Source organism: Cololabis saira, chromosome 8 (assembly GCF_033807715.1).
Source record: "Cololabis saira isolate AMF1-May2022 chromosome 8, fColSai1.1, whole genome shotgun sequence".
Lineage (NCBI taxonomy): Eukaryota > Metazoa > Chordata > Actinopteri > Beloniformes > Belonidae > Cololabis > Cololabis saira.
Window position 1 is genome coordinate 8,763,754 of NC_084594.1, and position 27,163 is coordinate 8,790,916.

At 42.9% G+C, this 27,163-nt stretch overlaps 1 protein-coding gene across 2 annotated transcripts in view; it reads left to right on the forward strand.

The window, feature by feature from the left end:
* Window positions 1-27,163, forward strand: part of LOC133448298 (protein MTSS 1-like) — a 107,912-nt gene that overhangs the window by 54,253 nt on the left and 26,496 nt on the right. For both annotated transcript variants that reach the window (XM_061726692.1, XM_061726693.1), the window contains exons 4-6: window positions 23,102-23,186; window positions 26,538-26,629; window positions 26,718-26,792. In XM_061726692.1, the coding sequence (XP_061582676.1) occupies window positions 23,102-23,186; window positions 26,538-26,629; window positions 26,718-26,792 (252 nt within the window). The remainder of the gene's footprint in view (window positions 1-23,101; window positions 23,187-26,537; window positions 26,630-26,717; window positions 26,793-27,163) is intronic.

The following is a 27,163-nucleotide window of genomic DNA, read 5'->3' on the forward strand; positions in this document are numbered from 1 at the left end:
TTCTTGAAGAGAGGAGCAGATGGTTCTAATCGATCCGAAAAGGTAGATATGAATGTTCTTTTATTTTAAAGTTTCTAAAAGCAGATGAAAAGAAGCCTTTAAAGAAAAATGAGAAAAAAAAACACTTACGTAATATTACATAAACATAACATAAACAACTATTAATATTTATTAGGGCCCGAGCACTTGCAGTGCGAAGGCCCTATTGTATCTGTAGGAATTCTTCGCGTTATTATTAGGGCCCGAGCACTTGCAGTGCGAAGGCCCTATTGTAATTGCAGGAATTATTCTTCTTCTTCTTATTGTTCTGACAAAAGGAAGGCCTTTTTGCCCCCCTAAACGTGCCCAAAAAGTCACCAAATTTTGCATGCAAGTCAGGCCTGGCGAAAAATTTGATATTTAAGGGTTTGCATTAATGGGCGTGGTAAAATGGCTCAACAGCGCCCCCTTGAAAACTTTGTGCCTCAAGCCCCACAATGCGGTTTGTCGTACATGCACGAAAATCGGTACACACCTGTATCATGGGACAACTTAAAGAAAAGTCTCTGGGCGTCATGTCGAGAAACCGAACAGGAAGTCGGCCATTTTGAATTAATCGTGTCACTTTGGCGCAATTTATGCCATTCCTTCGGCAGTTAATACGGCCCAAACCATAACGTGCCCCCAAGTGTGTTATACATCAAAATGTGCGTCTTCATCCTGCGACAACACGCATTACTTTTCTCTTTCAAAAGCGTTACCGTGGCGACGCTAGACGCCAAAAAGCGTGCCCACCCTTCATCTGGTTGGTTCAGACCGAAAAAACTTTGCGCCTCAAGCCCCAGAATACGGTGTGACGTACATGAACGAAAATCGGTACACTCCTGTATCATGTCTTAACTAAAAGAAAAGTCTCTTGGCGCCATGGCCGAAACCGTACAGGAAGTCGGCCATTTTGAACATTCTGAATTAATCACGTAATTTTGGAGCAATATATGCCATTCCTTCGAGAATTAATACGGCCCGAACCGTATCGTGAACCCAGATGTGTTATACATCAAAATGTGCGTCTCCATCCTGCGACTACACGCATTACTTTTCTCTTTCAAAAGTGTTACCGTGGCGACGCTAGACGCCAAAAAGCACGCCCCCCCTTCATCTGATTGGTCCATATTTGATAGTTCCCCAAAAGGCACCAAAATTGGCACGCAAGCCAGGCCTGGCGATAAATTTGATATTTCATGGTTTGCATTAATGGGCGTGGGAAAATGGCTCAACAGCGCCCCCCGGAAAACTTTGTGCCTCAAGCCCTACAATACGGTTTGACGTACATGCACGAAAATCGCTACACACCTGTATCATGGCACAACTTAAAGAAAAGTCTCTTGGAGCCATGGCCGAAACCGAACAGGAAGTCGGCCATTATGAAATCTGATTGGTCCATATTTGATAGTTCTCCAAAAGTCACCAAATTTGGCATGCAAGACAGACTTGGCGATAAATTAGATATTTCATGGTTTGCATTAATGGGCGTGGCCTAACGGCTCAACAGCGCCCCCTAGAATACTTTTCTCTGCCATAACTTTTGAATGGTTTGACATAGGAAGTTGTGGGTGGTGTCATGGGACTCTGTATGGAGTCTTTGAGCTTCGTTGGCCTTAATTAGCCCCGCCCCTTCTTCTGATTGGTTGTCCCGATTTTCTGCTATAACTTTTGAATGGTTTGACATAGAGAGTCGTGGGTGGTGTCATCAGATTCTGTATGGAGTCCTTGAGCTTCGTTGGCCTTAATTAGCCCCGCCCCTTCTTCTGATTGGTTGTCCCTTTTTTCTGCTATAACTTTTGAATGGTTTGACATAGGAAGTCGTGGGTGGTGTCATTTCTGATATGCTTATGGGGGGCGGTGGCCGTGAGTGCGAGGGCCCGTTCATCGCTGCTTGCAGCTTTAATTTTATTTAATTTTTTATTTTTTCAGGAGGGGGGTATTTAGTATTTTAAAGTGACTTCTCAGAATGTTCGAGGGACGAAATTGAAAATCCCTTTTTTGCTATCCCCTTACAAATGCATCTTCTTTTTCATTTCTTCTTGATTTATTTATTTAATTAGGGCTCGAGCACTTGCAGTGCGAAGGCCCTATTGTAATTGCAGGAATTCTTCTTCTTCTTCTTCTTCTTCTTCTTCTTCTTATTGTTCTGACAAAAGGAAGGCCTTTTTGCCCCCCTAAACGTGCCCAAAAAGTCACCAAATTTTGCATGCAAGCCAGGTCTGGCGAAAAATTTGATATTTAATGGTTTGCATTAATGGGCGTGGCAAAATGGCTCAACAGCGCCCCCTTGAAAACTTTGTGCCTCAAGCCCCACAATGCGGTTTGTCGTACATGCACGAAAATCGGTACACACCTGTATCATGGCACAACTTAAAGAAAAGTCTCTGGGCGTCATGTCGAGAAACCGAACAGGAAGTCGGCCATTTTGAATTAATCGTGTCATTTTGGCGAAATTTATGCCATTCCTTCGGCAGTTAATACGGCCCGAACCGTAACGTGCACCCAGGTGTGTTATACATCAAAATGTGCGTCTCCATCCTGCGACAACACGCATTACTTTTCTCTTTCAAAAACGTTACCGTGGCGACGCTAGACGCCAAAAAGCGCGCCCACCCTTCATCTGATTGGTTCGACAGAAAAAACTTTGTGCCTCAAGCCCCATAATACGGTGTGACGTACATGAAGGAAAATCGGTACACACCTGTATCATGTCACAACTTAAAGAAAAGTCTCTTGGCGCCATGGCCTAAACCGAACAGGAAGTCGGCCATTTTGAACATTCTGAATTAATTGCGTAATTTTGGAGCAATATATGCCATTCCTTCGAGAGTTAATTCAGCCCGAACCGTATCGTGAACCTAGATGTGTTATACATCAAAATGTGCGTCTCCATCCTGCGACTACACGCATTACTTTTCTCTTTCGAAAGTGTTACCGTGGCGATGCTAGACGCCAACAAGCGCACCCCCCCTTCATCTGATTGGTCCATATTTGATAGTTCCCCAAAAGGCACCAAATTTGGCATGCAAGCCAGGCCTGGCGATAAATTTGATATTTCATGGTTTGCATTAATGGGCGTGGCAAAATGGCTCAACAGCGCCCCCCGGAAAACTTTGTGCCTCAAGCCCCACAATACGGTTTGACGTACATGCACGAAAATCGCTACACACCTGTATCATGGCACAACTTAAAGAAAAGTCTCTTGGCGCCATGGCCGAAACCGAACAGGATGTCGGCCATTTTGAATAAATTGTGTCATTTTGGCGAAATTTATGCCATTCCTTCGGCAGTTAATTCAGCCCGAACCGTAACGTGCACCCAGGTGTGTTATACATCAAAATGTGCGTCTCCATCCTGCAACACCACGCATTACTTTTCTCTTTCAAAAGCGTTACTGTGGCGACGCTAGACGCCAAAAGGCGCGCCCCCCCTTCATGTGATTGGTCCATATTTGATAGTTCTCCAAAAGTCACCAAATTTTGCATGCAAGCCAGATTTGGCGATAAATTTGATATTTCATGGTTTGCATTAATGGGCGTTGCCTAACGGCTCAACAGCGCCCCCTAGAATACTTTTATCTGCCATAACTTTTGAATGGTTTGACAAAAAGAGTCGCGGGTGGTGTCATCAGATTCTTTATGGAGTCCTTGACCTTCATTGGCCTGAATTAGCCCCGCCCCTTCTTCTTATTGGTTGTCCCTTTTTTCTGCTATAACTTTTGAATGGTTTGACATAGAGTGTTCTGCCTCTCCTACAGTATATATCAGACACAAAATGTGTAATGCAGTTTAGCGCCATCTGGCGGCCTTGTTCATATGACATCCAGGAGTTAATAAAGTTAGCAGGTTTGAATCCGCCATTTTGAATGACATCACTACCTCATGGAAGGAAGCATCTCACAATCTGCCTCCTTCTGCTTTGTTCTGCTCATCAAGAAGCATAATCTGTGAGTGTACTTAGTTTACTGTGGTTGTTTGCTTGGTTTACTGCATTTGTTTTATGTCAGCTACATTATGCTGCTTATTTCATTTGTATAAGAGATTTTTCATTATGTAGAACTCATGCTTTGTGTATTGTTCTTTTTACAGTTTTACACGGCTTCCATTAAAAACACCTAAAGCCAGCTCCTGCCTTGGGTCCTTTATGGGAGAGTGTTTAGCTCGCTGCATAGCTACATACGCAAACGTGTAGTGAGGGCAGAAGAGTAAAAAGATTGCCTTCATCTCAAGAGCAACACCAAAGGCTGAAACACCACTTCACTGCTGAGAGCAACATGTCGGTCTCATCAAAGTCCAGCGATCAACATGACTTGGAGGTCAGGTCAGAATGCAATGGATCATTACCAGCATCCAGACGCTCTAGGAGGTCTAGTGTCAGTGCACACTCAAATGCATCCAGCGTCAGTGCAGCTGCAGTAGATGCACGTGCAAAGGCTGAAGCTGCACGTATAAAGGCTTCGTATGCAAAGCGTCAAATAGAATTGGAAGTGGAAAAAGCACGTATGGACGCCACATTGAACGCCATGAAAGAGGAAGGTGAGGCAGAGGCTGCATTAGCAGCTGCAGAAGTGTTTGAAGCAGCCGCAAGTCTAGATAAAGAGTGCATGAAAGAGTCTAGTCCCTTTTCATTGGCACAGCAGTCACTACAGCGTACCAAGAACTATGTCAACGTACATTTTGATAACCAACGAGAAGGCGCAGCTAGTGAACACATAGATAATAATGAAGCAGAGACTGCGGATGCTACACAACAATCACAGGCTGTACCTGTTCTAGAGCCCAGGCACTCTCGACATGTTGATCTCAGAGCCAGTCAGAGCCACCCTCAACAGAACACCATACCTCCTTCTAAAGCTCGATACCACAGAGTGCCCCAGACTATCAACCCCTTTCTATCACACCACCGCAACAGAAGTGACCCGCCATATTTGCCAACAACCAGATCTTCTGATGTGTCTGATCTCGCCAATTACTTGGCTCGTCGAGACCTCATCTTATCGGGGCTAAAGATGTTCGACAATCGGCCAGAAAATTATCTGTCTTGGAAAGCTGGCTTCTGTAATGCCATCGAGGGCTTGAACCTCAGACCCAGCGAAGAGCTGGATCTACTCACCAAGTGGCTTGGTGGGGAGTCACTGCAGCACGCGAAGAGAATCAGAGCAGTTCATGTGAACAACCCAGCTACTGGCCTGAGGACGGTGTGGCAACGGCTGGATAGAAGTTATGGCTCTCCTGAGGCCATCGAAGCATCTCTTTTTATAAGACTAGAGAACTTCCCAAAAATTCATAACAGAGACTTCCAGCGACTGCAGGAACTGGCAGACCTACTCCTTGAAGTTGAAGCAGCTAAGAATGAGGGTTACCTACCTGGCCTCAGCTTCCTTGACACAGCTAGAGGAGTGAATCCCATCATAGAGAAGCTCCCATACAACCTCCAAGAACAGTGGGTAACCCGGGGTTCAAAGTATAAAAGAGAGTATCGGGTACCATATCCACCTTTTTCATTCTTTGTTGAGTTTATGCAAAATAATGCTGAAATGAGAACAGACCCCAGCTTTGCCTTCCCAGCTTCTACCGCTGCACATCAAAGAGTCGAGAGGCCTCCAGCAAAGCCATGGAAAATGAAGACCCCTATTTCGGTCAACAAAGTAGAGGTTAGGGACTCTCCCAGAGTCTTTGAAAGCAAACTTAAAGCGGACCCAGACAAGCAATGTCCTATTCACCAAAAGCCGCACTCTCTCAAGAAGTGCAGGGGTTTCCGGGAAAAGACGCTTGAAGAGAGAAAAGTGTTCCTGAGAGAGCATTCCATATGCTTTAAATGCTGCGCCTCGACAACACATCAAGCCAAAGACTGTAAAGCTGACATCCACTGTTCAGAATGCAACAGTAATTACCACATTTCAGCTCTTCATGCTGGTCCACCCACCTGGGCAACGAAGTGGTCCTCCTCACCTACCACAGAGCACGGCGGGGAGCAAGTTGAACAAGCTTCAGAAGTAGCCACTTCAAGTTGCACAGAGGTCTGTGGGAAGAGCTTTAAAGGTAAATCCTGTTCCAAGATTACCCTGGTTTATGTCTACCCTCAGGGACAGCCCAACAAAAAGAAGAAAATGTATGCTATGTTAGATGACCAAAGCAACCTATCACTAGCAAGGTCAGACTTCTTTGAGATGTTTAACATTCACGGGAACGCTTCCCCCTATACCCTCAAAACATGCTCTGGCACAGCAGACACAACTGGGAGAAGGGCCAGCGGCTTTGTTGTGGAGTCTGTGGATGGCAAATTGCACCTGTTACTGCCTACCCTCATCGAGTGTAACCTCATCCCCAATAACAGGGAGGAAATTCCTACTCCAGAGGCCGCTAGATATCATGAACATTTGAAAGCGATGGCTGACAAAATCCCACCGCTTGACCCCTCAGCTGAAATCCTTCTGCTGCTCGGTAGGGACATAATCCGTGCTCACAAGGTTCGTGATCAGCGCAATGGGCCACCAAATGCACCCTACGCCCAACGACTTGATTTGGGGTGGGTTATTGTAGGCGATGTCTGCCTCCAGGGAGCTCATAAACCAAAAGTGAAAGTTTTCAAGACTAGCATTCTGGAAAATGGACGCCCCAGCTTCTTCCAACCATGTGGAAGCAGCATGCATGTAAAGGAGAAGTTCACAGATGAACAGCATAAACCCCCTCCTGAGAATCTAGGCAGGTTTATCTTTAGTCATTCAGTCGACGACAACAAACTTGCACCTTCAGTTGATGATGAAGCCTTCCTTCGCATTATGAATGAAGAGGTCTACAAAGACGACTCCAACAGTTGGGTGGCTCCACTCCCATTCCGTCACCCCAGACCACGTCTGCCAAACAATCGGGGGCAAGCCCTCAACCGCCTAATGTCCCTCCGTCGAACTCTGCTAAAGAAACCAGAGATGAAAGGCCACTTTGTGGATTTCATGAAGAAAATCTTCAGCAACGGGCATGCCGAAGCTGCACCTGCATTGGAAAATGACAGAGAGTGCTGGTATTTGCCAAGCTTTGGGATCTACCATCCTCAAAAACCGGGGCAGATTAGAGTTGTGTTCGACTCAAGCGCGCAGTCCAACAACATCTCTCTCAACGATGTACTGCTCCGGGGTCCAGATCTCAACAACACTCTGCTCGGGGTCCTTGTTCGCTTTAGGAAGGAACCAGTTGCGGTCATATCTGATATTCAGCAAATGTTCCATAGCTTCTTAGTCAGAGAGGATCATCGCGACTATCTCCGATTCTTGTGGTTTCGCGACCATAAGCTTGATGGTGAAGTGGTGGAGTTTCGCATGAAGGTCCATGTGTTTGGAAATTGTCCCTCACCCGCAGTGGCTATCTATGGGTTGAAGAGGACCGCCACGGAGGGTGAGAAGGAGTTTGGGGCTGAAGCAAGATGTTTTGTGGTGCGCCATTTCTACGTGGATGATGGATTGAAATCTTTCTCCAGCACAGAAGAGGCAATCGATGTGTTGAAAAGAACGCAAGACATGTTGGCCCAGTCCAACCTCAGACTCCACAAAATTGCTTCCAGCCACCTTGAGGTCATGAGTGCGTTCCCAGGAGAAGACCTTGCTAAAGGCCTACAAGACCTCGGTATCAGTCAAGATTCTCCTCCTATGCAACACAGTCTAGGTCTTAGATGGGATCTGTCTACAGACACACTTACCTTTCATGTAACAGCCAGCGAAAAGCCCTTCACACGACGTGGCGTATTGTCGACCGTCAACAGCTTGTTTGACCCTTTAGGGTTTGCTGCACCTGTCAGTATTCAAGGCCGTAGTATCCTGAGAGAGCTTACCACTGATGCTTGTGAGTGGGATGCTCCACTTCCTAAGGAGAGGCAGGAAGAGTGGTTAAAATGGAAAGACTCACTACAAGACCTTCAGGGATTGAAGATTCCCAGGATGTACACATCGCTGCCATTCTCAGAAGCACGGAAGAAAGAGATGTGTGTATTTTGTGATGCGTCTACCAAGGCAATCGCTGCTGTTGCATATCTCAAAATGACGAATGCAGAGGGTCAGAGTAAAGTAGGTTTCATTTTCGGCAAGGCGAAACTGGCTCCAAAACCTGACCTCACGATTCCGAGGCTGGAGCTTTGTGCAGCGGTCTTAGCAGTCGAGATGGTAGACATCATTGTAGAAGAGTTGGATGCTAAGATAGATGACATCAAGTTCTTCTCAGATAGCAAGGTGGTGCTTGGCTACATATCCAACGAGTCAAGACGATTCTATGTGTATGTGCATAACAGGATACAGCGCATCAGACAGTCCACGCAAATGAGCCAATGGAATTACGTTCCTACTGAGCTAAATCCAGCTGACCTTGCAACAAGAGCTATCCCAGCCGATAAGCTAGCTCTCTCCACTTGGTTAAACGGACCTGCCTTCCTCACAAACGCACAAGTGAGTCAGCCACTTGGAGAAGTGTTTGACCTTATTGATCCTGGAAAAGACGTGGAGATACGTCCCGCCGTCACTGTATGTGCCACTAAACTCTTGGTCAAGAAGCTTGGTATTGCACGCTTTGAGCGTTTCTCTAGCTGGCCATCTCTCTTAAGAGCTGTGGCTAGGCTCTCACACATCGCTCAGTCTTTTGCACAGGCATCGAAAGACAGCGCTTGCCATGGCTGGCATGCCTGCAACAAACTTATGACCAAAGACCAACTCGACCAGGCCAAGACTAGCATCATTCTCAGTGTACAGAGAGAAATCTACAATAAGGAGATGAACTGCATTCAGAGTGGGAACCCTGTCGCTAAGCAAAGCCCCCTCAGTAAACTCTGCCCTTTCATGGACGCACATCAGCTTCTCAGAGTTGGAGGTCGGCTCTCAAAGTCAGGAATCATGTCTGATGAAATCCATCCCATAATTGTTCCAGGTATGGGACATATAACCACGTTGCTAATCAGACACTTCCACGAGCAGGTTCATCACCAAGGCCGGCACTTCACAGAAGGAGCCATAAGGGCGGCTGGGTTTTGGATAGTTGGAGGAAAGCGGTCCATCAGTAGTAGGATCTACAACTGCGTGACCTGTCGCAAGCTACGTGGCAAAAATGAAGAACAGAAGATGGCAGACCTGCCTGCTGATCGCTTAAGCACAGACCCTCCCTTCACATATGTAGGGCTAGACGTGTTTGGTCCTTGGTCCGTCACTTCACGAAGAACCCGAGGAGGCCAGGCAAACAGCAAGCGGTGGGCAGTCATCTTCACATGCATGAGCTCAAGGGCAATACACATTGAAGTAATGGAATCGATGGACACTTCCAGCTTCATTAATGCCCTTAGGCGTTTCTTTGCAATCAGAGGCCCTGTGAAACAGTTCAGGTCAGACTGTGGAACTAATTTTGTGGGGGCCTGCAAAGAACTGCAAATCGACTCCAAAGGCTGCAAAAACAAGCAGATTGACACCTACCTGCAAGAACGAGAGTGCACATGGCAGTTCAACCCACCACACTCCTCGCATATGGGTGGCAGCTGGGAGCGTATGATCGGGGTCACTCGCCGCATCTTGGATGCCATGCTCCTGAAACATGGAACTGCAAAATTGACGCACGAAGTTCTCACAACATTCATGGCAGAGGTCACTGCAATAGTGAACGCAAGGCCTTTAACCGCAGTCTCATCAGATGCAGAATATCCAATCATTCTCTCTCCAGCTACTCTGCTCACTCAGAAAATTGGTGTGCCTCCTTTGCCTCTACACCAGTTTGACGGCGACGACCTCTTTAGACGGCAGTGGCGACAAGTCCAGAGTCTCGCAAACACCTTCTGGGAACGTTGGAAACGGGAATATATCAGTGATCTGCAGGGACGCCGCAAATGGAGGATCGATAGGCCAAACATGCAGGAAGGAGATGTTGTCCTGCTGCGAGACAACCAGGCCAAAAGAAACTGCTGGCCTGTTGGGCTTATTACAGACACCTTCCCAAGTGACGATGGGAAGGTAAGGAAGATCCAAGTAAAGATCATCAGAGATGGTACAGCGAGGCTGTTCCTCAGACCTGTGTCTGAGGTCATTCTTCTTCTATCCAAGGACACTCCTAAGTGACTGTATTGAGACTCTTACTCTATGATACATCTTTTGAGTTCTTGTTAGTTTGACATCTTACAGATGCCAGGCGGGGAGTGTTCTGCCTCTCCTACAGTATATATCAGACACAAAATGTGTAATGCAGTTTAGCGCCATCTGGCGGCCTTGTTCATATGACATCCAGGAGTTAATAAAGTTAGCAGGTTTGAATCCGCCATTTTGAATGACATCACTACCTCATGGAAGGAAGCATCTCACAATCTGCCTCCTTCTGCTTTGTTCTGCTCATCAAGAAGCATAATCTGTGAGTGTACTTAGTTTACTGTGGTTGTTTGCTTGGTTTACTGCATTTGTTTTATGTCAGCTACATTATGCTGCTTATTTCATTTGTATAAGAGATTTTTCATTATGTAGAACTCATGCTTTGTGTATTGTTCTTTTTACAGTTTTACACGGCTTCCATTAAAAACACCTAAAGCCAGCTCCTGCCTTGGGTCCTTTATGGGAGAGTGTTTAGCTCGCTGCATAGCTACATACGCAAACGTGTAGTGAGGGCAGAAGATAGAGAGTCGTGGGTGGTGTCTTTTCTGATATGCTTATGGGGGGCGGTGGCCGTGAGTGCGAGGGCCCGTTCATCGCTGCTTGCAGCTTTAATTAGGGCCCGAGCACCTTCAGTGCGAAGGCCCTATTGTATCTGTAGGAATTCTTCGCTTTATTATTATTATTTTTCTGACAAAAGGAAGGCCTTTTTGCCCCCCTAAACATACCCAAAAAGTCACCAAATTTTGCATGCAAGTCAGGCCTGGCGAAAAATTTGATATTTAATGGTTTGCATTAATGGGCGTGGCAAAATAGCTCAACAGCGCCCCCCGGAAAACTTTGTGCCTCAAGCCCCACAATGCGGTTTGTCGTACATGCACGAAAATCGGTACACACCTGTATCATGGCGCAACTTAAAGAAAAGTCTCTGGGCGTCATGTCGAGAAACCGAACAGGAAGTCGGACATTTTGAATTAATCGTGTCATTTTGACGAAATGTATGCCTTCCTTCGGCAGTTAATACGGCCCGAACCGTAACGTGCACCCAGGTGTGTTATACATCAAAATGTGCGTCTCCATCCTCTGACACCACGCATTACTTTTCTCTTTCAAAAGCGTTACCGTGGCGACGCTAGATGCCAAAAAGTGCGCCCACCCTTCATCTGATCGGTTCAGATAGAAAAAACTTTGCGCCTCAAGCCCCACAATACGGTTTGACGTACATGAACGAAAATCGGTACACACCTGTATCATGTCGCAACTTAAAGAAAAGTCTCTTGGTGCCATGGCCGAAACCGAACAGGAAGTCGGCCATTTTGAACATTCTGAATTAATCGCGTAATTTTGGAGCAATATATGCCATTCCTTCGAGAATTAATACGGCCCGAACCGTATCGTGAACCCAGATGTGTTATACATCAAAATGTGCGTCTCCATCCTGCGACTACGCGCATTACTTTTCTCTTTCAAAAGTGTTACCGTGGCGACGCTAGACGCCAACAAGCGCACCCCCCCTTCATCTGATTGGTCCATATTTGATAGTTCCCCAAAAGGCACCAAATTTGGCACGCAAGCCAGGCCTGGCGATAAATTTGATATTTCATGGTTTGCATTAATGGGCGTGGCAAAATGGCTCAACAGCGCCCCCCGGAAAACTTTGTGCCTCAAGCCCCACAATACGGTTTGACGTACATGCACGAAAATCGCTACACACCTGTATCATGGCACAACTTAAAGAAAAGTCTCTTGGAGACGGCCGAAACTGAACAGGAAGTCGGCCATCTTGAAATCTGATTGGTCCATATTTGATAGTTCTCCAAAAGTCACCAAATTTTGCATGCAAGACAGACTTGGCGATAAATTGGATACTTCATGGTTTGCATTAATGGGCGTGGCCTAACGGCTCAACAGCGCCCCCTATAATACTTTTCTCTGCCATAACTTTTGAATGGTTTGACATAGGAAGTTGTGGGTGGTGTCATGGGACTCTGTAATGAGTCCTTGACCTTCATTGGCCTGAATTAGCCCCGCCCCTTCTTCTGATTGGTTGTCCCGATTTTCTGCTATAACTTTGGAATGGTTTGACATAGAGAGTCGTGGGTGGTGTCATCAGATTCTGTATGGAGTCCTTGACCTTCATTGGCCTGAATTAGCCCCGCCCCTTCTTCTGATTGGTTGTCCCTTTTTTCTGCTATAACTTTTGAATGGTTTGACTTAGGAAGTCGTGGGTGGTGTCATTTCTTATATGCTTATGGGGGGCGGTGGCCGTGAATGCGAGGGCCCGTTCATCGCTGCTTGCAGCTTTAATTATTATTATTATTTTTCTGACGAAAGGAGGGCCTTTTTGCCCCCCTAAACGTGCCCAAAAAGTCACCAAATTTTGCATGCAAGGCAGGCCTGGCGAAAAATTTGATATTTAATGGTTTGCATTAATGGGCGTGGCAAAATGGCTCAACAGCGCCCCCTTGAAAACTTTGTGCCTCAAGCCCCACGATACGGTTTGACGTACATGCACGAAAATCGCTACACACCTGTATCATGGCACAACTTCAAGAAAAGTCTCTTGGAGCCATGCCCGAAACCGAACAGGAAGTCGGCCATTTTGAATTAATTGTGTAATTTTGGCGCAATTTATGCCCTTCCTTCGGCAGTTAATACGGCCCGAACCGTAACGTGCCCCCAAGTGTGTTATACATCAAAATGTGCGTCTCCATCCTCCGACACCACGCATTACTTTTCTCTTTCAAAAGCGTTACCGTGGCGACGCTAGACGACAAAAAGCGCGCCCACCCTTCATCTGATTGGTTCAGACCGAAAAAACTTTGCGCCTCAAGCCCCATAATACGCTTTGACGTACATGAACGAAAATCGGTACACACCTGTATCATGTCGCAACTTAAAGAAAAGTCTCTTGGCGCCATGGCCGAAACCGAACAGGAAGTCGGCCATTTTGAACATTCTGAATTAATCGCATAATTTTGGAGCAATATATGCCATTCCTTCGAGGATTAATACGGCCCGAACCGTATCGTGCACCCAGATGTGTTATACAACAAAATGTGCGTCTCCATCCTGCGACTACACGCATTACTTTTCTCTTTCAAAAGTGTTACTGTGGCGACGCTAGACGCCAACAAGCGCACCCCCCCTTCATCTGATTGGTCCATATTTGATAGTTCCCCAAAAGGCACCAAATTTGGCATGCAAGCCAGGCCTGGCGGTAAATTTGATATTTTATGGTTTACATTAATGGGCGTGCCAAAATGGCTCAACAGCGCCCCCCGGAAACCTTTGTGCCTCAAGCCCCACGATACGGTTTGACGTACATGCACGAAAATCGCTACACACCTGTATCATGGCACAACTTCAAGAAAAGTCTCTTGGAGCCATGGCCGAAACCGAACAGGAAGTCGGCCATTTTGAATTAATTGTGTAATTTTGGCGCAATTTATGCCATTCCTTCGGCAATTAATACGGCCCGAACCGTAATGTGCACCCAGTGTTATACATCAAAATGTGCGTCTCCATCCTGGGACTACACGCATTACTTTTCTCTTTCAAAAGTGTTACCGTGGCGACGCTAGACGCCAAAAGGCGCGCCCCCCCTTCATGTGATTGGTCCATATTTGATAGTTCTCCAAAAGTAATCAAATTTTGCATGCAAGTCAGACTTGGCGATACATTTGATATTTCATGGTTTGCATTAATGGGCGTGGCCTAACGGCTCAACAGCGCCCCCTAGAATACTTTTATCTGCCATAACTTTTGAATGGTTTGACATAGGAAGTTGTGGGTGGTGTCATGGGACTCAGTAATGAGTCCTTAAGCTTCGTTGGCCTTAATTAGCCCCGCCCCTTCTTCTGATTGGTTGTCCCTTTTTTCTGCTATAACTTTTTAATGGTTTGACTCCCGCTTCCTGATTCAAACGTCTGCCGGCCCCGCCCCCCGACCAATCAGTGGCGAGTAGGGTGATGACGACCCCGCCCCCCGACCAATCAGCTGTTGTAATGTGGTGACGTTAGAAATAGTCCCGTGCTCAGCCCGGTTAGAACCGCGGTAGAATTGTTACAGAAAAAGTAATAATAAAATAGTAGTGTTTTACTAATATTTATACTTTACAAATATTTAAAAAATTAAGAAAAAAAGGTTCCAGATATTATTCGCTATCTTGGTCTCTCCTAACCCAGTAAGTCAATGTGAGGTATCAGCTGAGATATAGCTCAACCAGATCATTGCGATCTTTGGTGCCGGTGGTTGGGAGTTCGAGCCTGGCAGGATGCTGAAATTTTTGTAAGCAAATTTTGTGTTTTTTTTACATCAAGATGTGCGTCTCTTTCCTGCGACGACGCACATTACTTTTCTCTTTCAAAAGTGTTACCGTGGCGACGCTAGACGTGAAAAAGCGCTCGTCCCCTTCATCTGATTGGTCCATATTTGATAGTTCTCCAAAAGTCACCAAATTTTGCATGCAAACCAGGCCTGGTGATACATTTGATATTTAATGGTTTGCATTAATGGGCGTGGCCTAACGGCTCAACAGCGCCCCCTAGAATACTTTTATCTGCCATAACTTTTGAATGGTTTGACATAGGAAGTTGTGGGTGGTGTCATGGGACTCAGTAATGAGTCCTTAAGCTTCGTTGGCCTTAATTAGCCCCGCCCCTTCTTCTGATTGGTTGTCCCTTTTTTCTGCTATAACTTTTTAATGGTTTGACTCCCGCTTCCTGATTCAAACGTCTGCCGGCCCCGCCCCCCGACCAATCAGTGGCGAGTAGGGTGATGACGGCCCCGCCCCCCGACCAATCAGTGGCGAGTAGGGTGATGACGGCCCCGCCCCCCGACCAATCAGCTGTTGTAATGTGGTGACGTTAGAAATAGTCCCGTGCTCAGCCCGGTTAGAACCGCGGTTGAATGGTTACAGAAAAAGTAATAATAAAATAGTAGTGTTTTACTAATATTTATACCTTACAAATATTTAAAAAATTAGGAAAAAAAGGTTCCAGACATTATATCGCTATCTTGGTCTCTCGTAACCCAGTAAGTCAATGTGAGGTATCAGCTGAGATATAGCTCAACCAGATCATTGCGGTCTTTGGTGCCGGTGGTTGGGAGTTCGAGCCTGGCAGGATGCTGAAATTTTTGTAAGCAAATTTTGTGTTTTTTTTTACATCAAGATGTGCGTCTCTTTCCTGCGACGACGCACATTACTTTTCTCTTTCAAGGCTGTATGCCGAAAATTTTGTAAGCAAATTTTTGTGTTTTTTTTTATCAAGATGTGCGTCTCTTTCCTGCGACGACGCACATTACTTTTCTCTTTCAAAAGTGTTACCGTGGCGACGCTAGACGTGAAAAAGCGCTCGTCCCCTTCATCTGATTGGTCCATATTTGATAGTTCTCCAAAAGTCAGCAAATTTTGCATGCAAGGCAGGCTTGGCGATAAATTTGATATTTCATGGTTTGCATTAATGGGCGTGGCCTAACGGCTCAACAGCGCCCCCTAGAATACTTTTCTCTGCCATAACTTTTGAATGGTTTGACATAGGAAGTTGTGGGTGGTGTCATGGGACTCTGTAATGAGTCCTTCACCTTCATTGGCCTGAATTAGCCCCGCCCCTTCCTCTGATTGGTTGTTCCTTTTTTCTGCTATAACTTTTGAATGGTTTGACATAGAGAGTAGTGGGTGATGTCATTTCTGATATGCTTATGGGGGGCGGTGGACGTGAGTGCGAGGGCCCGTTCATCGCTGCTTGCAGCTTTAATTATTATTACTACTACAGGACTGTCTCAGAAAATTAGAATATTGTGATTTTCTGTAATGCAATTACAAAAACAAAAATGTCATGCATTCTGGATTCATTACAAATCAACTGAAATATTGCAAGCTTTTTATTATTTTAATATTGCTGATCATGGCTTACAGCTTAAGAAAACTCAAATATCCTATTCAAAAAATTTGAATATTCTGGGAATCTTAATCTTAAACTGTAAAACATAATCAGCAATATTAAAATAATAAAAGGCTTACAATATTTCAGTTGATTTGTAATGAATCCAGAATGTATGATATTTTTGTTTTTTTAATTGCATTACAGAAAATAAAGAACTTTATCACAATATTCTAATTTTCTGAGACAGTCCTGTATAGCTTGATAGTAGTATAACTCGGTAGTAGTTCAACACCAGACGGTGCAATAACTTTGAGCAATATTACATAACACTTATTTCTTTCTTATCCATATAATTCTATTTATGAACTTTTTTTGCACTTTTTTTCTTTTTTTTTCTCTTCTATTCCTATTTTTGTTTTTATCTTTATCTTTATTTTTAATTCTTTATCTTTATATGGGTGTTTGGTTTTTGGGTTTTTTTATTTCTACATGACATAAACTACATGAAATAAAACCCCCCAGTGCGAGTGTGTGAGATGGAGATGGAATCGGTAAACTCTGGGAGGACTACTGGGGTCGAGCGTGTCTGGAGACGCCAGCGTGTGACGTCGTTACTGCAACTAAGAGTTTTGAATAATCCGTCAACACGGAACGTGAGACTCAAAAGAAATTCTGTCTGATCTTGTCCCTGAAGCATCTCCAGTCCCAGCGATCGCTGGCAGACAAGCCTGAACACACAACGTGCACGTGCACGCACGGCCTGACGTCAGTGATGTTGCTTAGGAGAGAAAACTCTTCTGTTGTCTCCGTTAAAAACTGGTACAAATATCAATGTTAACCAAAATAATGGATGAGGAAAACCAGATGAAGGAAGAGAAGATGGAGCGTTTCCTCGGTTCAAATAAAAACACCATCTGAGGGTGAAATAACAGAAAAGAATGAGTTTACAACAAGATGCAGGTCTTTATTTCACGTTGAAACTCATGTCAGGTTTGATTTTTAATAAAAGCAAATAGAAGCAGGCGGTAAAAACAAGGAGCCTCCATCAGTTAACCAGCCTTGGATTGGTATCGGTTACACCGTTTTAATTGACCGGGCCGAGCCGGGGCCAGGAAGATCTTTCTTTAAACCTAAATTTCCTTGGGGATTAATAAAGTATCCATCTATATCCAAATGAATGGTTGGCCCGGCTCCCGGGGCGCCCACCCACAGAGGAGGCGATCAGCCTTGTTCTCTGCAGACCAGATCAATCCTGCATGTGCATGTAGGAGCAGCATGGCCACGCAGAAGCTGACATAGCGGCTCTCTCGCCCGCCGAGCCTCGCCCGGCGACCGCCAGCGGGCACCAGTTTGAGTTTTAGCATCTCTCGACTCTCTGAGATGGTTGGTATTTTTGAGAAAGGAGCTGCTGCCTCAGTTTGGGTTTCCTGCCATCACTCAGATGGTTGAATACTTAAAAAAGTCTGCTGGCTTGGCACAAAATAAAATTAAAAAAATGCAATTTTCTGAACTGCATACTTCAATGTTTACTTTTGCGATATTCAAGTTTTGAATATCGATATCAAATCGGCCGTCAAAGTATTGCGACACTAAGTTAGAAAAGTTAAGATCTTCATTGAAAGGATCCCTGAAATCTTTCCAGAATACCTGGGACCCCCTGTTGGTCTTTATAGGAGAACTTACTATCATTCCTGATGCTGACGAGGTTTCCTAGCTAAAGTCTTCTGGAGAACAGGTGACCTTTCCTCTCCTTTCTTCATAACCTTTCTTCCCATCCTGCTATACTAATGTCTCCTTCTTGTCTAAGCTGATATGAAACTGTTTTTCTTTTCTTTCTTTTTTTTTCTTTTTTTTTCTCGTTGTCCTAAGGGTTTTTTTTTTTTTTTTTTTTTTTAATTATTATTATTTAACCAGTTTACTTATTCACTTTTCCCCCTTTATTAACCTATGATTTTATTTTTATTAACTTAGTCATTTTATTATTTGTGGGGGGTGGGGGGAGTGGGTAAAAGCTCACTATAAAAATGGAAAAAAAATAATGTAAACAGGATTCGATGTGAATCGAATTGAATCAAAATGTATATAGTAATGTTCTACTCACTTTGTTGCTCTTTTTATTGTTTTTATCATTGTCCTGTTTACAATAAACAAATTTATAAAAAAAAAAGTATTCCGACATATTGCCACATAGATATATTTGCCACATCAATATTTTTGCCATATCGGTATTTTGGCCCCCCCATTGTAGGGAAGTTTTGTCCCGTTAAGAGCGTGTTTTCTACATGTCGTCCCTGTCATCAGTGATCTTCTTGCTTTTTAGTGGAATCAATGTGAAGCTTCATTTTTTTTATTTATTTGCCAAAAAAGTATCTTTGATCAACATATTTGCCACAAATACGATAATTACCCCGAAAACGAGGCAGAAAGGGCGATGAGATGAAGAGGAATTACTGAGATCTGCACATGCATGTGATCCAGTTTCCCACGGCGCCTGTTAGCTGATAAAAGTCTGTAATCACGAAGGAATCTCCTTCACAGAGCTCTTTGCTAAAAACTGATTGAGTCATAAAACCAAACAAAAGCTCCAGGAGGCCGTAAGAACTTTGACCTTTCAATATCTCAACACAGTTACCGCAGGAGCAGCCTTTAAATCTGAGATAATTTAAGACGTGTCGTAACGTTGCAACACATGCTTACCTGCACTAATGTCATACTTTGATTGCCACTAAATTCAAGTGTTAAACGTTCTCTGAGGTGCAACAGGGAGGGAACGGCAACTAAAGCAAAGTCTCCTCACCGCACCTCCAACCACACCTAGTGCCAGGGAGCATGTCTGTCCTCACATGTCGGTGCGTGTGCACCGTCATTACCTGCTGCACAGCCATTAAGGCAGCACCCAGGAGAAAATGAGGGAGGGAGGGACGACGTGAGTCAGAGACCGTGGAGAACGGGCGGGGGCGAGATGAGAGGATGGTGGGAAGTGAAGGAAAGATGAAGAACTGAGTGATTTATTTATGTTTGGTCTGAAACAGGAAGGAAAAGCAGAGGTGATGCACACCTGAGCGGTCTTTTCTGTTTACACAGCAGCCATTATTCAGTCCTGTTTGGGTCTGAGCTGCTCGTATCTGAGCCGTCCCGTTTCCTCTCCGCGCAGATCTCACATTCTGATATGCAAATGACGAGAGATGAGTCAGCGCAAACTCACGCAGGCCAGACTCGTCGGTGGAAATCTGGATCACGGTCGAGCTGCACGGCGTTGAACTGAGGCGAACGCCGGCCTCGCCGCTCCAGCGCCGTCGCTGAAACCTCAGACCAGTCAGATCAATAACAGCCAAGTCAAATCTGTTAAGTACAGAGTTGGACGGGGCTTTGATCTGCAGCTACTGCTCACTAATTACTTAATATTTGCAGCCTTTAATTCATTAACATTGTTTACTAGTTGGAATCAACCCACCAAGTGAACGTTGGGTCTACTCAGCTAAAAACAAACACCTGTGGAGTCACCGTGGTTAAATCATGACTCAGTTGCATCGACGTCGTACACACCAGGTCACGCTGGAAAGAAGTCAAATCATGAGACTGTCTTAAAAAACACAACAAAAGAGAAACACTGAGTGCCAACATTACATCCATGTGTGGAGGCACAGAGAGTTTGGGGATTTGAACAAGCAAGATCTGAATCGAGAGACAGTGGTGGAAAGCTGGAAGTTCTGCTTTAGGGGGAGCAACGATTAGTTGACGTTGTCGAAACAAATTGTGAATAAAAATACCGTATTTTCCAAACTATAAGTCGCACCAGCCATAAATTGGATAATAAAGAAGGAAAAAACATATACAGGACTGTCTCAGAAAATTAGAATATAAGTTCTTTATTTTCTGTAATGCAATTTAAAAAAAACAAAAATGTCATACATTCTGGATTCATTACAAATCAACTGAAATATTGCAAGCCTTTTATTATTTTAATATTGCTGATTATGGTTTACAGTTTAAGATTAAGATTCCCAGAATATTCACATTTTTTTAGATAGGATATTTGAGTTTTCTTAAGCTGTAAGCCATGATCAGCAATATTAAAATAATAAAAGGCTTGCAATATTTCAGTTGATTTGTAATGAATCCAGAATGTATGACATTTTTGTTTAATTGCATTACAGAAAATCACAATATTCTAATTTTCTGAGACAGTCCTGTATAAGTCGCACTTTTGGGGGATATTTATTTTATAAAATCCAACACCAAGAAGACTTGTCATCTTGGAAGGCAACTTAAAATAAAAATAGAATAGAGGCAACAACAGGCTGAATAATTGTACGGTTTGCTTACGTTACATGACACAACTGAGAACGTGGCTGGTATGTTAACATAACATATTAAGAGTTATTCAGATAACTATAGCATAAATAACATGCTGAGAAGTTTACCAAACCATCCGTGTCACTCCAAATAACTAAAATCCAATGAAATCTTCATCCTCGGTGTCACTTTCAAACAAGAAGATGCGGCGCTTCCTAGAGCGCCCTCTTCAAGTTTAGTGTGAAAATAACATGTGAAATGATAATAATACCGGTAATAATGTGTTAATAATTTCACACATAAGTCGCACCACTGGCCAAACGATGAAAAAAACTGCGACTTAGCGACCGTTGTCTGTGAAAAAGAAAATGAACAGAGTGAGACATCACTCATCCTTTCCTATCTCTGCTGAGAGTTGCACATGTGCAGTAGAGGTAAACGATATGACTGCAGCAACTGTATTTTTGAATCTTTCATGGCTTTAATTCATATTTAGCACATCATCTAAACAGATTCATGCAACATTTAATAGCTGAGAGATAAATTAGAGCTATTTCATAAATCAGACCTTCATAATCCGATTGTTTCGATTTGTTTTTACAGTGTATTTTGAGTGTTTGATGGTGTTTTGTCAAGAAAAACTGCAGTTCCTCAACAATTGTTTTTTGTACCAGACTAAATCTCAGTCTGGTTTTGGTCTCTGTAGTTAGATTTAGAGTTAGACCCTCGACCCACATCAAGTAAAATGATATTAAAGGACAGACTTATGCCTGATCAGGGACCTGCGTGAATATTGATCTGGATCTGTTGTTTCTTTACGGCCGACACGGAGCTGCTGATTCCGCCAGAGGACAGTTGGTTGTTCATGATTAACCCGAGTCGTTACAAAGACTCAGTAGCTACAAATAAATAAGTTGGTGAACTTTACTCCTGTCCTGTTTTATCAGACGAGATGATTCCGCTTTTATCTCCTCTCTTAAAAGCTGATGGGATCTTCTTTTTAAAGGACCGTTCTGCAGGTCTGACCGATCACTCCGCAGGGTTCCTGATACCTTAACCCAGACTGATGCACTGAGAGCAGGAGGGAAAATCCTCCCAGATATCTGCCTTGGTTTCTCAGTTTAAGGAGATTTGGCCATAAAATTGATGGAACGTTGTTTCTGTGAAAGGAATCAGTTTATGGAACAATCTGAATAAAGAAAACAAAGAATCCAAATCAAACATTACATTCAAAAGAACAATTAAAGCCTGTATGTTAAGGAAATATAATGAAATATGTTAGTTAAGTTTTATTGACATACCCATAGACGGTGGTAATTTTATTTTATTTTAGTTTTTTATTTACTTAGTTGTTGTTTTTTTTTTTTTTTTTTTTAATTTATGTTATTTGTGAATTTATTTCTTGGAAAAAGGGGCAGATTAGATAAGATTATTCTTCTTTCTGCTCCCTTTTTATTCACAATTTATGAACATTGGTATTTGTATTTGTATCGAATTCTTTGTTTTATTTTTTGAATGAAATAAAGAATAAAAAGAAATGAAAAATGAAATGAAATGAAGAACCCGTTGGGATGAGTTCTGTTCTGCTGCTGTTTTGACGGCTTCAAGTTCTCCTCTCGCTGTCGGAGTCGATATCTCATTATGAAATAGTATAAACTTCACAAAAATGCAACAAAAGTCACTGTTTTTAACTGTAAAGCGTAAACTGGCCACATGAGAGAAGCACGAACTCATCTCCTCATCGTGTCTGACGCTTAAAAAAAAAAGGAGCAGTTTGTCTTTATTGATAAACCAACTTGTATTTTTCACTTTATTAATGTATTTTATGTATTTTTTCTTCACAAACACATGTTGAAACTGTCAGAGCGATGATGAAATGTTGTTTACATGCCGATCAGCCGTGTGAGGAGAGAGATTCCCCGGCCTCGTGCTCGGGGCCGTTGAGACGGCGTGTTTGTCTCCTCGTGACGCACAAACCCGGGCTGGTTGTGAAATGACGTGCTCGTTGCATAATTAATGAACAGAACTGTATTTTTGTACAAAGTCAGTAAAAATCGAGACAATAAAAGCATAAAAGAAGATTTTACTTCACTGACGGGTTAACTGGGACCTGCAGGACTCAATCTCTCCAACACAAGGTCGTGTGACGTCACCGTCCTCCTGTTGTGGGTTCAGACTCGCTGGTGTTTCTTTTACAATCTCAGGAGGTTCAGCCAGCGTGAAACCTGCCCCACGTCGACCCTGACCCGCTCTGGGGGTGGCGATTGAAAAGTTAAAGAGTCGGAAGAAAAAAGATCTTAACTGGCCTTAGACCAGTTACAGTATAGACTTTCATGTCTGGTTCAACCGTTAATATCCCACATAAGAGGACTTTTCCAGCTTAGATAATACAGGACTGTCTCAGAAAGTTAGAATATTGTGATAAAGTTCTTTATTTTCTGTAATGTAATTTAAAAAAAACAAAAATGTCATACATTCTGGATTCATTACAAATCAACTGAAATATTGCAAGCCTTTTATTATTTTAATATTGCTGATTATGGCTTACAGTTTAAGATTAAGATTCCCAGAATAATAATAATAATAATTTTTTGAGATAGGATATTTTAGTTTTCTTAAGCTGTAAGCCATGATCAGCAATATTAAAATAATAAAAGGCTTGCAATATTTCAGTTGATTTGTAATGAATCCACTTTATCACAATATTCTAATTTTCTGAGACAGTCCTGTATGCTTCACTCGTCTCAAGCTTTTCAGAATAAAAGCTTTATTATTTTTTCTTTTATTGTTGCAGGGGCCACCAAGGAGATCGGCTCAGCGCTGACCAGGATGTGCATGAGACACCGCAGCATCGAATCCAAGCTCAAGCTGTTCACCACGTAAGACACACACACACACACAAGCGGGCAGCCAGGTGAAGGTGTGAATGACACCTCATATCTGACAGTGTGGGAACCAGACACTTAATTATCCTCGAGTGTGTGATGGGCCGAGCGTGTGTGTGTGTGTGATGGAGTGTGTGGTTCTGATTTCACGTCTCATCTCTGACACACAAACAACCTTTAGAGCGCATGGATGTGTGAAAGCCGAGTATAAACGGGTGTAGGGCTGCAACAACGAATCGATAAAATTGATAAAAATCGATCATTAAAAGCGTTGGCAACGAATTCCATTATCGATTCGTTGTGTCGCTGATTTCTGATTTGTATTTTTCTTTATTTTTTATAATTTATTTATTGTTCTGACAGCTCAGGTCCCTTTTAAACAAAGTATACCTCTTTTGTGCACTTTATTTTTATATATTTGGCAGATGTAAAGCATACATGTGTATGTTTTCTGTGTTAGTCCATTTACTTGTTTCTTTTTTAATCAATACTTTAAAAGCTCAGGGATGTTGAAGGAGCAACCTGTTTGTGAACCTTCTGAAGATTATCTGCACTGTGAATTTGCACTGTCAGTTCTGTTTTCGAATGGTTGGAATTTAATGCTTTTTTTTTTTTTTTTTATCCGATTCATCGATTTATCGAAAAAATAATCGACAGATTAATCAATTTATTAAAATAATCGTTAGTTGCAGCCCTAAACGGGTGCTTAGTCGGGTTCTCCTGGATTAGACTCTGGTTTCCAGCGATTTCTGCGTCCTGTTGAACAGACAAACACGTAAACCAGTCAGAGAAGGGAATCGTAGCATAAAAGAGCGACTAAAGTTTTGGTCCAAGACATCCAGAACGCTGGTGTTGATTACGAGTCTCCGGTACGTTCTGTACCGGGGGAAACGGTACCAGACCCAGTAGATGTGCATCAATACTACTCTATAAAGCAAGAGAAGATCTTGTAATTTGTGTAAAGTCTCAAAAACTCACAAGATGGACATTTGTGAGCTGAACCTTTCGGTCGTCTGCTCCGTTTTTGGGGAAATAATAAAACAAGGTGTTTTTCGGTTCTTAAACCAGACGTGAGAGAGAATAATAAATGCGTCTGATCCGTTTGAATCTAAAGCAGAAGGAGAAAAAGGTCCAGTCAGTCCATGTTTTCTTCTCCAGAACTGAGCGTTTTTATCCTTTTGTGACGCACTTAAACGTGCCTCATTTTTACGACGTTTCCACTTCCTCTTTCCTGTTTTATCCTTAGACCTGACCGTGTTTTTCCCTCCGTTTCGGTCCTCGGTAACCGACGGGGAATAAACAGCTCAGTCCTTCTGTTTCTCAGATTTGGTTGCCGAGCAGAAGGAAACGAAGCGTTTACGACGTTGCAGGATTCTTGAGCCACACGAGCCGTTTCCCCGCCGGTCCCCGGCTGTTTCTGAGTAGTTTCTGGCAGCCTGTTTCAGTTTTAGTTTTAGTCTTTGGGTCAAGCTATCATTTTAGTTTTTATTAATTTTAGTAACGTTCATTCTCCTTTTAGTCGTGTAAAGTTTCAGTGTATTCAGAGTATTTTAGTCAGTCCAGGACCATTTTAGTCAAAGATTGTATTTAACCAAACCCATTTTACAATTCTAACAAGGTTATCTTATTATTATATAATTGTTACCTTATAGACTCAAGAATACATTCATTCCAGATACAGAAGACTCTAATTTGAGTTTACAACATATTTATTTTTCCGCATTTCTCCCCATCTTTTTCTTTTTTGACGACACATTGGGTTTTCTTTTCCACGTCTATGTAGGAAAGTGTATCCAAAGATGGTTCTTCTTCTTTTTCTCCAGCCCCAGAGCAGATCCCCACGTTTCTCTATGTAACTTTGTTTTTAATGTACGTGAATCTAGAGCTCTGTGTTAACGGCATCAGCCTCTAACTCTGCAGCTGCATCTTCTGGATCTGATTCCTGCTGCAGCGACTGGGATTGAGGACTAACGTCACCCAGCAGAACTAAACCAGAGAAACTACTGAAAACATGGACATTAAACCAGAGAAACTACTGAAAACATGGACATTAAACCAGAGAAACTACTGAAAACATGGACATTAAACCAGAGAAACTACTGAAAACATGGACATTAAACCAGAGAAACTACTGAAAACATGGACATTAAACCAGAGAAACTACTGAAAACATGGACATTAAACCAGAGAAACTACTGAAAACATGGACATTAAACCAGAGAAACTACTGAAAACATGGACATTAAACCAGAGAAACTACTGAAAACATGGACATTAAACCAGAGAAACTACTGAAAACATGGACATTAAGGATCCTTGGAAGAACATTTTGTCCGGTTTTGGTCAACGAAAAATGAAACATTTTAGCAGAGTTTTTATTTTATAATCTACTAGTTAGTCTCGTTTTTATTCCTCTACGATATTGCATTATATATTTAATACGGAGGAGTATTAGGGCCTGGCAGGAGAAAAATTCAAATAATATTTTAGAGGAGGAAGATTTTTTTTTCATTATGCACTTCGAAAAAAAAGTCAAAATTTTGTGAATAAAGTTGAAATGTTTCGACTTTATTCACAAAATTTCGACTTTTTTCTCGAAATTGTATTTCAACATTAATAATGACATTTTGACTTTTTTCTCAACATCACGACTTTTTTCTCGAAGTGCACAATAAAAAAAGATCTTCCACTCTCAAACTTTTTTTTGTCTTGCATGGCCCTAATACTCTTCCGTAATTTAATTATCGTTATCGTCACATAACCAGCATTTTCGCTGCGTCTCGTTTTCCTCAGGTGATAAAAGTTCGTTGACGATGATATTTAGTCATAATTTCCGTTGACAAAAGCAACTTTAGTCATGTGACCTGCTGGTTGTCTGAATCATCATGGGGGGTGTGATGTCATCAGATCACAGTAACGTGTCTGCTGGTTAAACTCCCCCTGAACGTTATCCTCCTCTAAGAGGACGTCTAATCCCGTTAAGGGCGACCGCGGCGTTGCCGGGCCGTCTGCCCGAGCAAGGCCGCCCGTGTTTGAACCAGAAACGCCGCGAACCAGTCGTTAAAAATCAAGTGAATATTATTATTATTATTTATGTTTAATTTATAATAGAGACAAAGGGACGGGGTTAAATACGTTTTACTTCTACCTACCTTTTCGGACACTGTTTTTTTTTTTGTTTTTTTTTCCCTGTTTGTATTACGTTTTTGTTGTTGTTGCTTTTTTCTGTATGTTTTGAATTTGTTTTTAAAATTTTACATTTTTTTCCTTATGTGTTTGAAATAAACAATTCAATCAAATCAATCAATCAATCAAAAAATGAGACTCTGAATGTGTGTTTCCCAGCGCTCTCTCCGAGAGCCTCATCACGCCGCTGGAGCTGAAAATGGAGGAGTGGAAGAAAGTGGCCAGTCAGCTGGACAAAGACCACGCCAAAGGTGAGCGGCTGCCGCCAGACCCGTCCTCCCCGAGCACCGACACAACTCTCTCTCTCTCTGTCTCACTCACGACTTCTCCTCCGTCCAGAGTACAAGAAGGCCCGAGCGGACATCAAGAAGAAATCCTCCGACACGGTGAAGCTGCAGAAGAAGGTGAAGAAAGGTAAGACGGCGCCGGCGGTCAGGAAGGAATCGTGGCAGATAGGCCTGTGTTGAAAAAATCGATCTCCCAATTCTAAATCGATTCTCATATAAATTCCTAAAAATCGATTCATATGTCTAAAGATCGATTTTTTATTTAATTTTTTTTTTAGTTTATTTATGTTTTTTTTTTTTCTTCATCATTACATTACAACTTTTGGTTATTTTTTGTTTATCCACAAAAAAGGAATATTTTGTTGGACACGAGAATAACTGGTGCCATGTTTTTGCCTTTAAATATGTTTAAAGGTATGAAAACATTAAAGTGTTAGGTTATAATTACATAAATTGTCTATATTTCATTACTTTATATTAGGGCTGGGCGATTTTGGA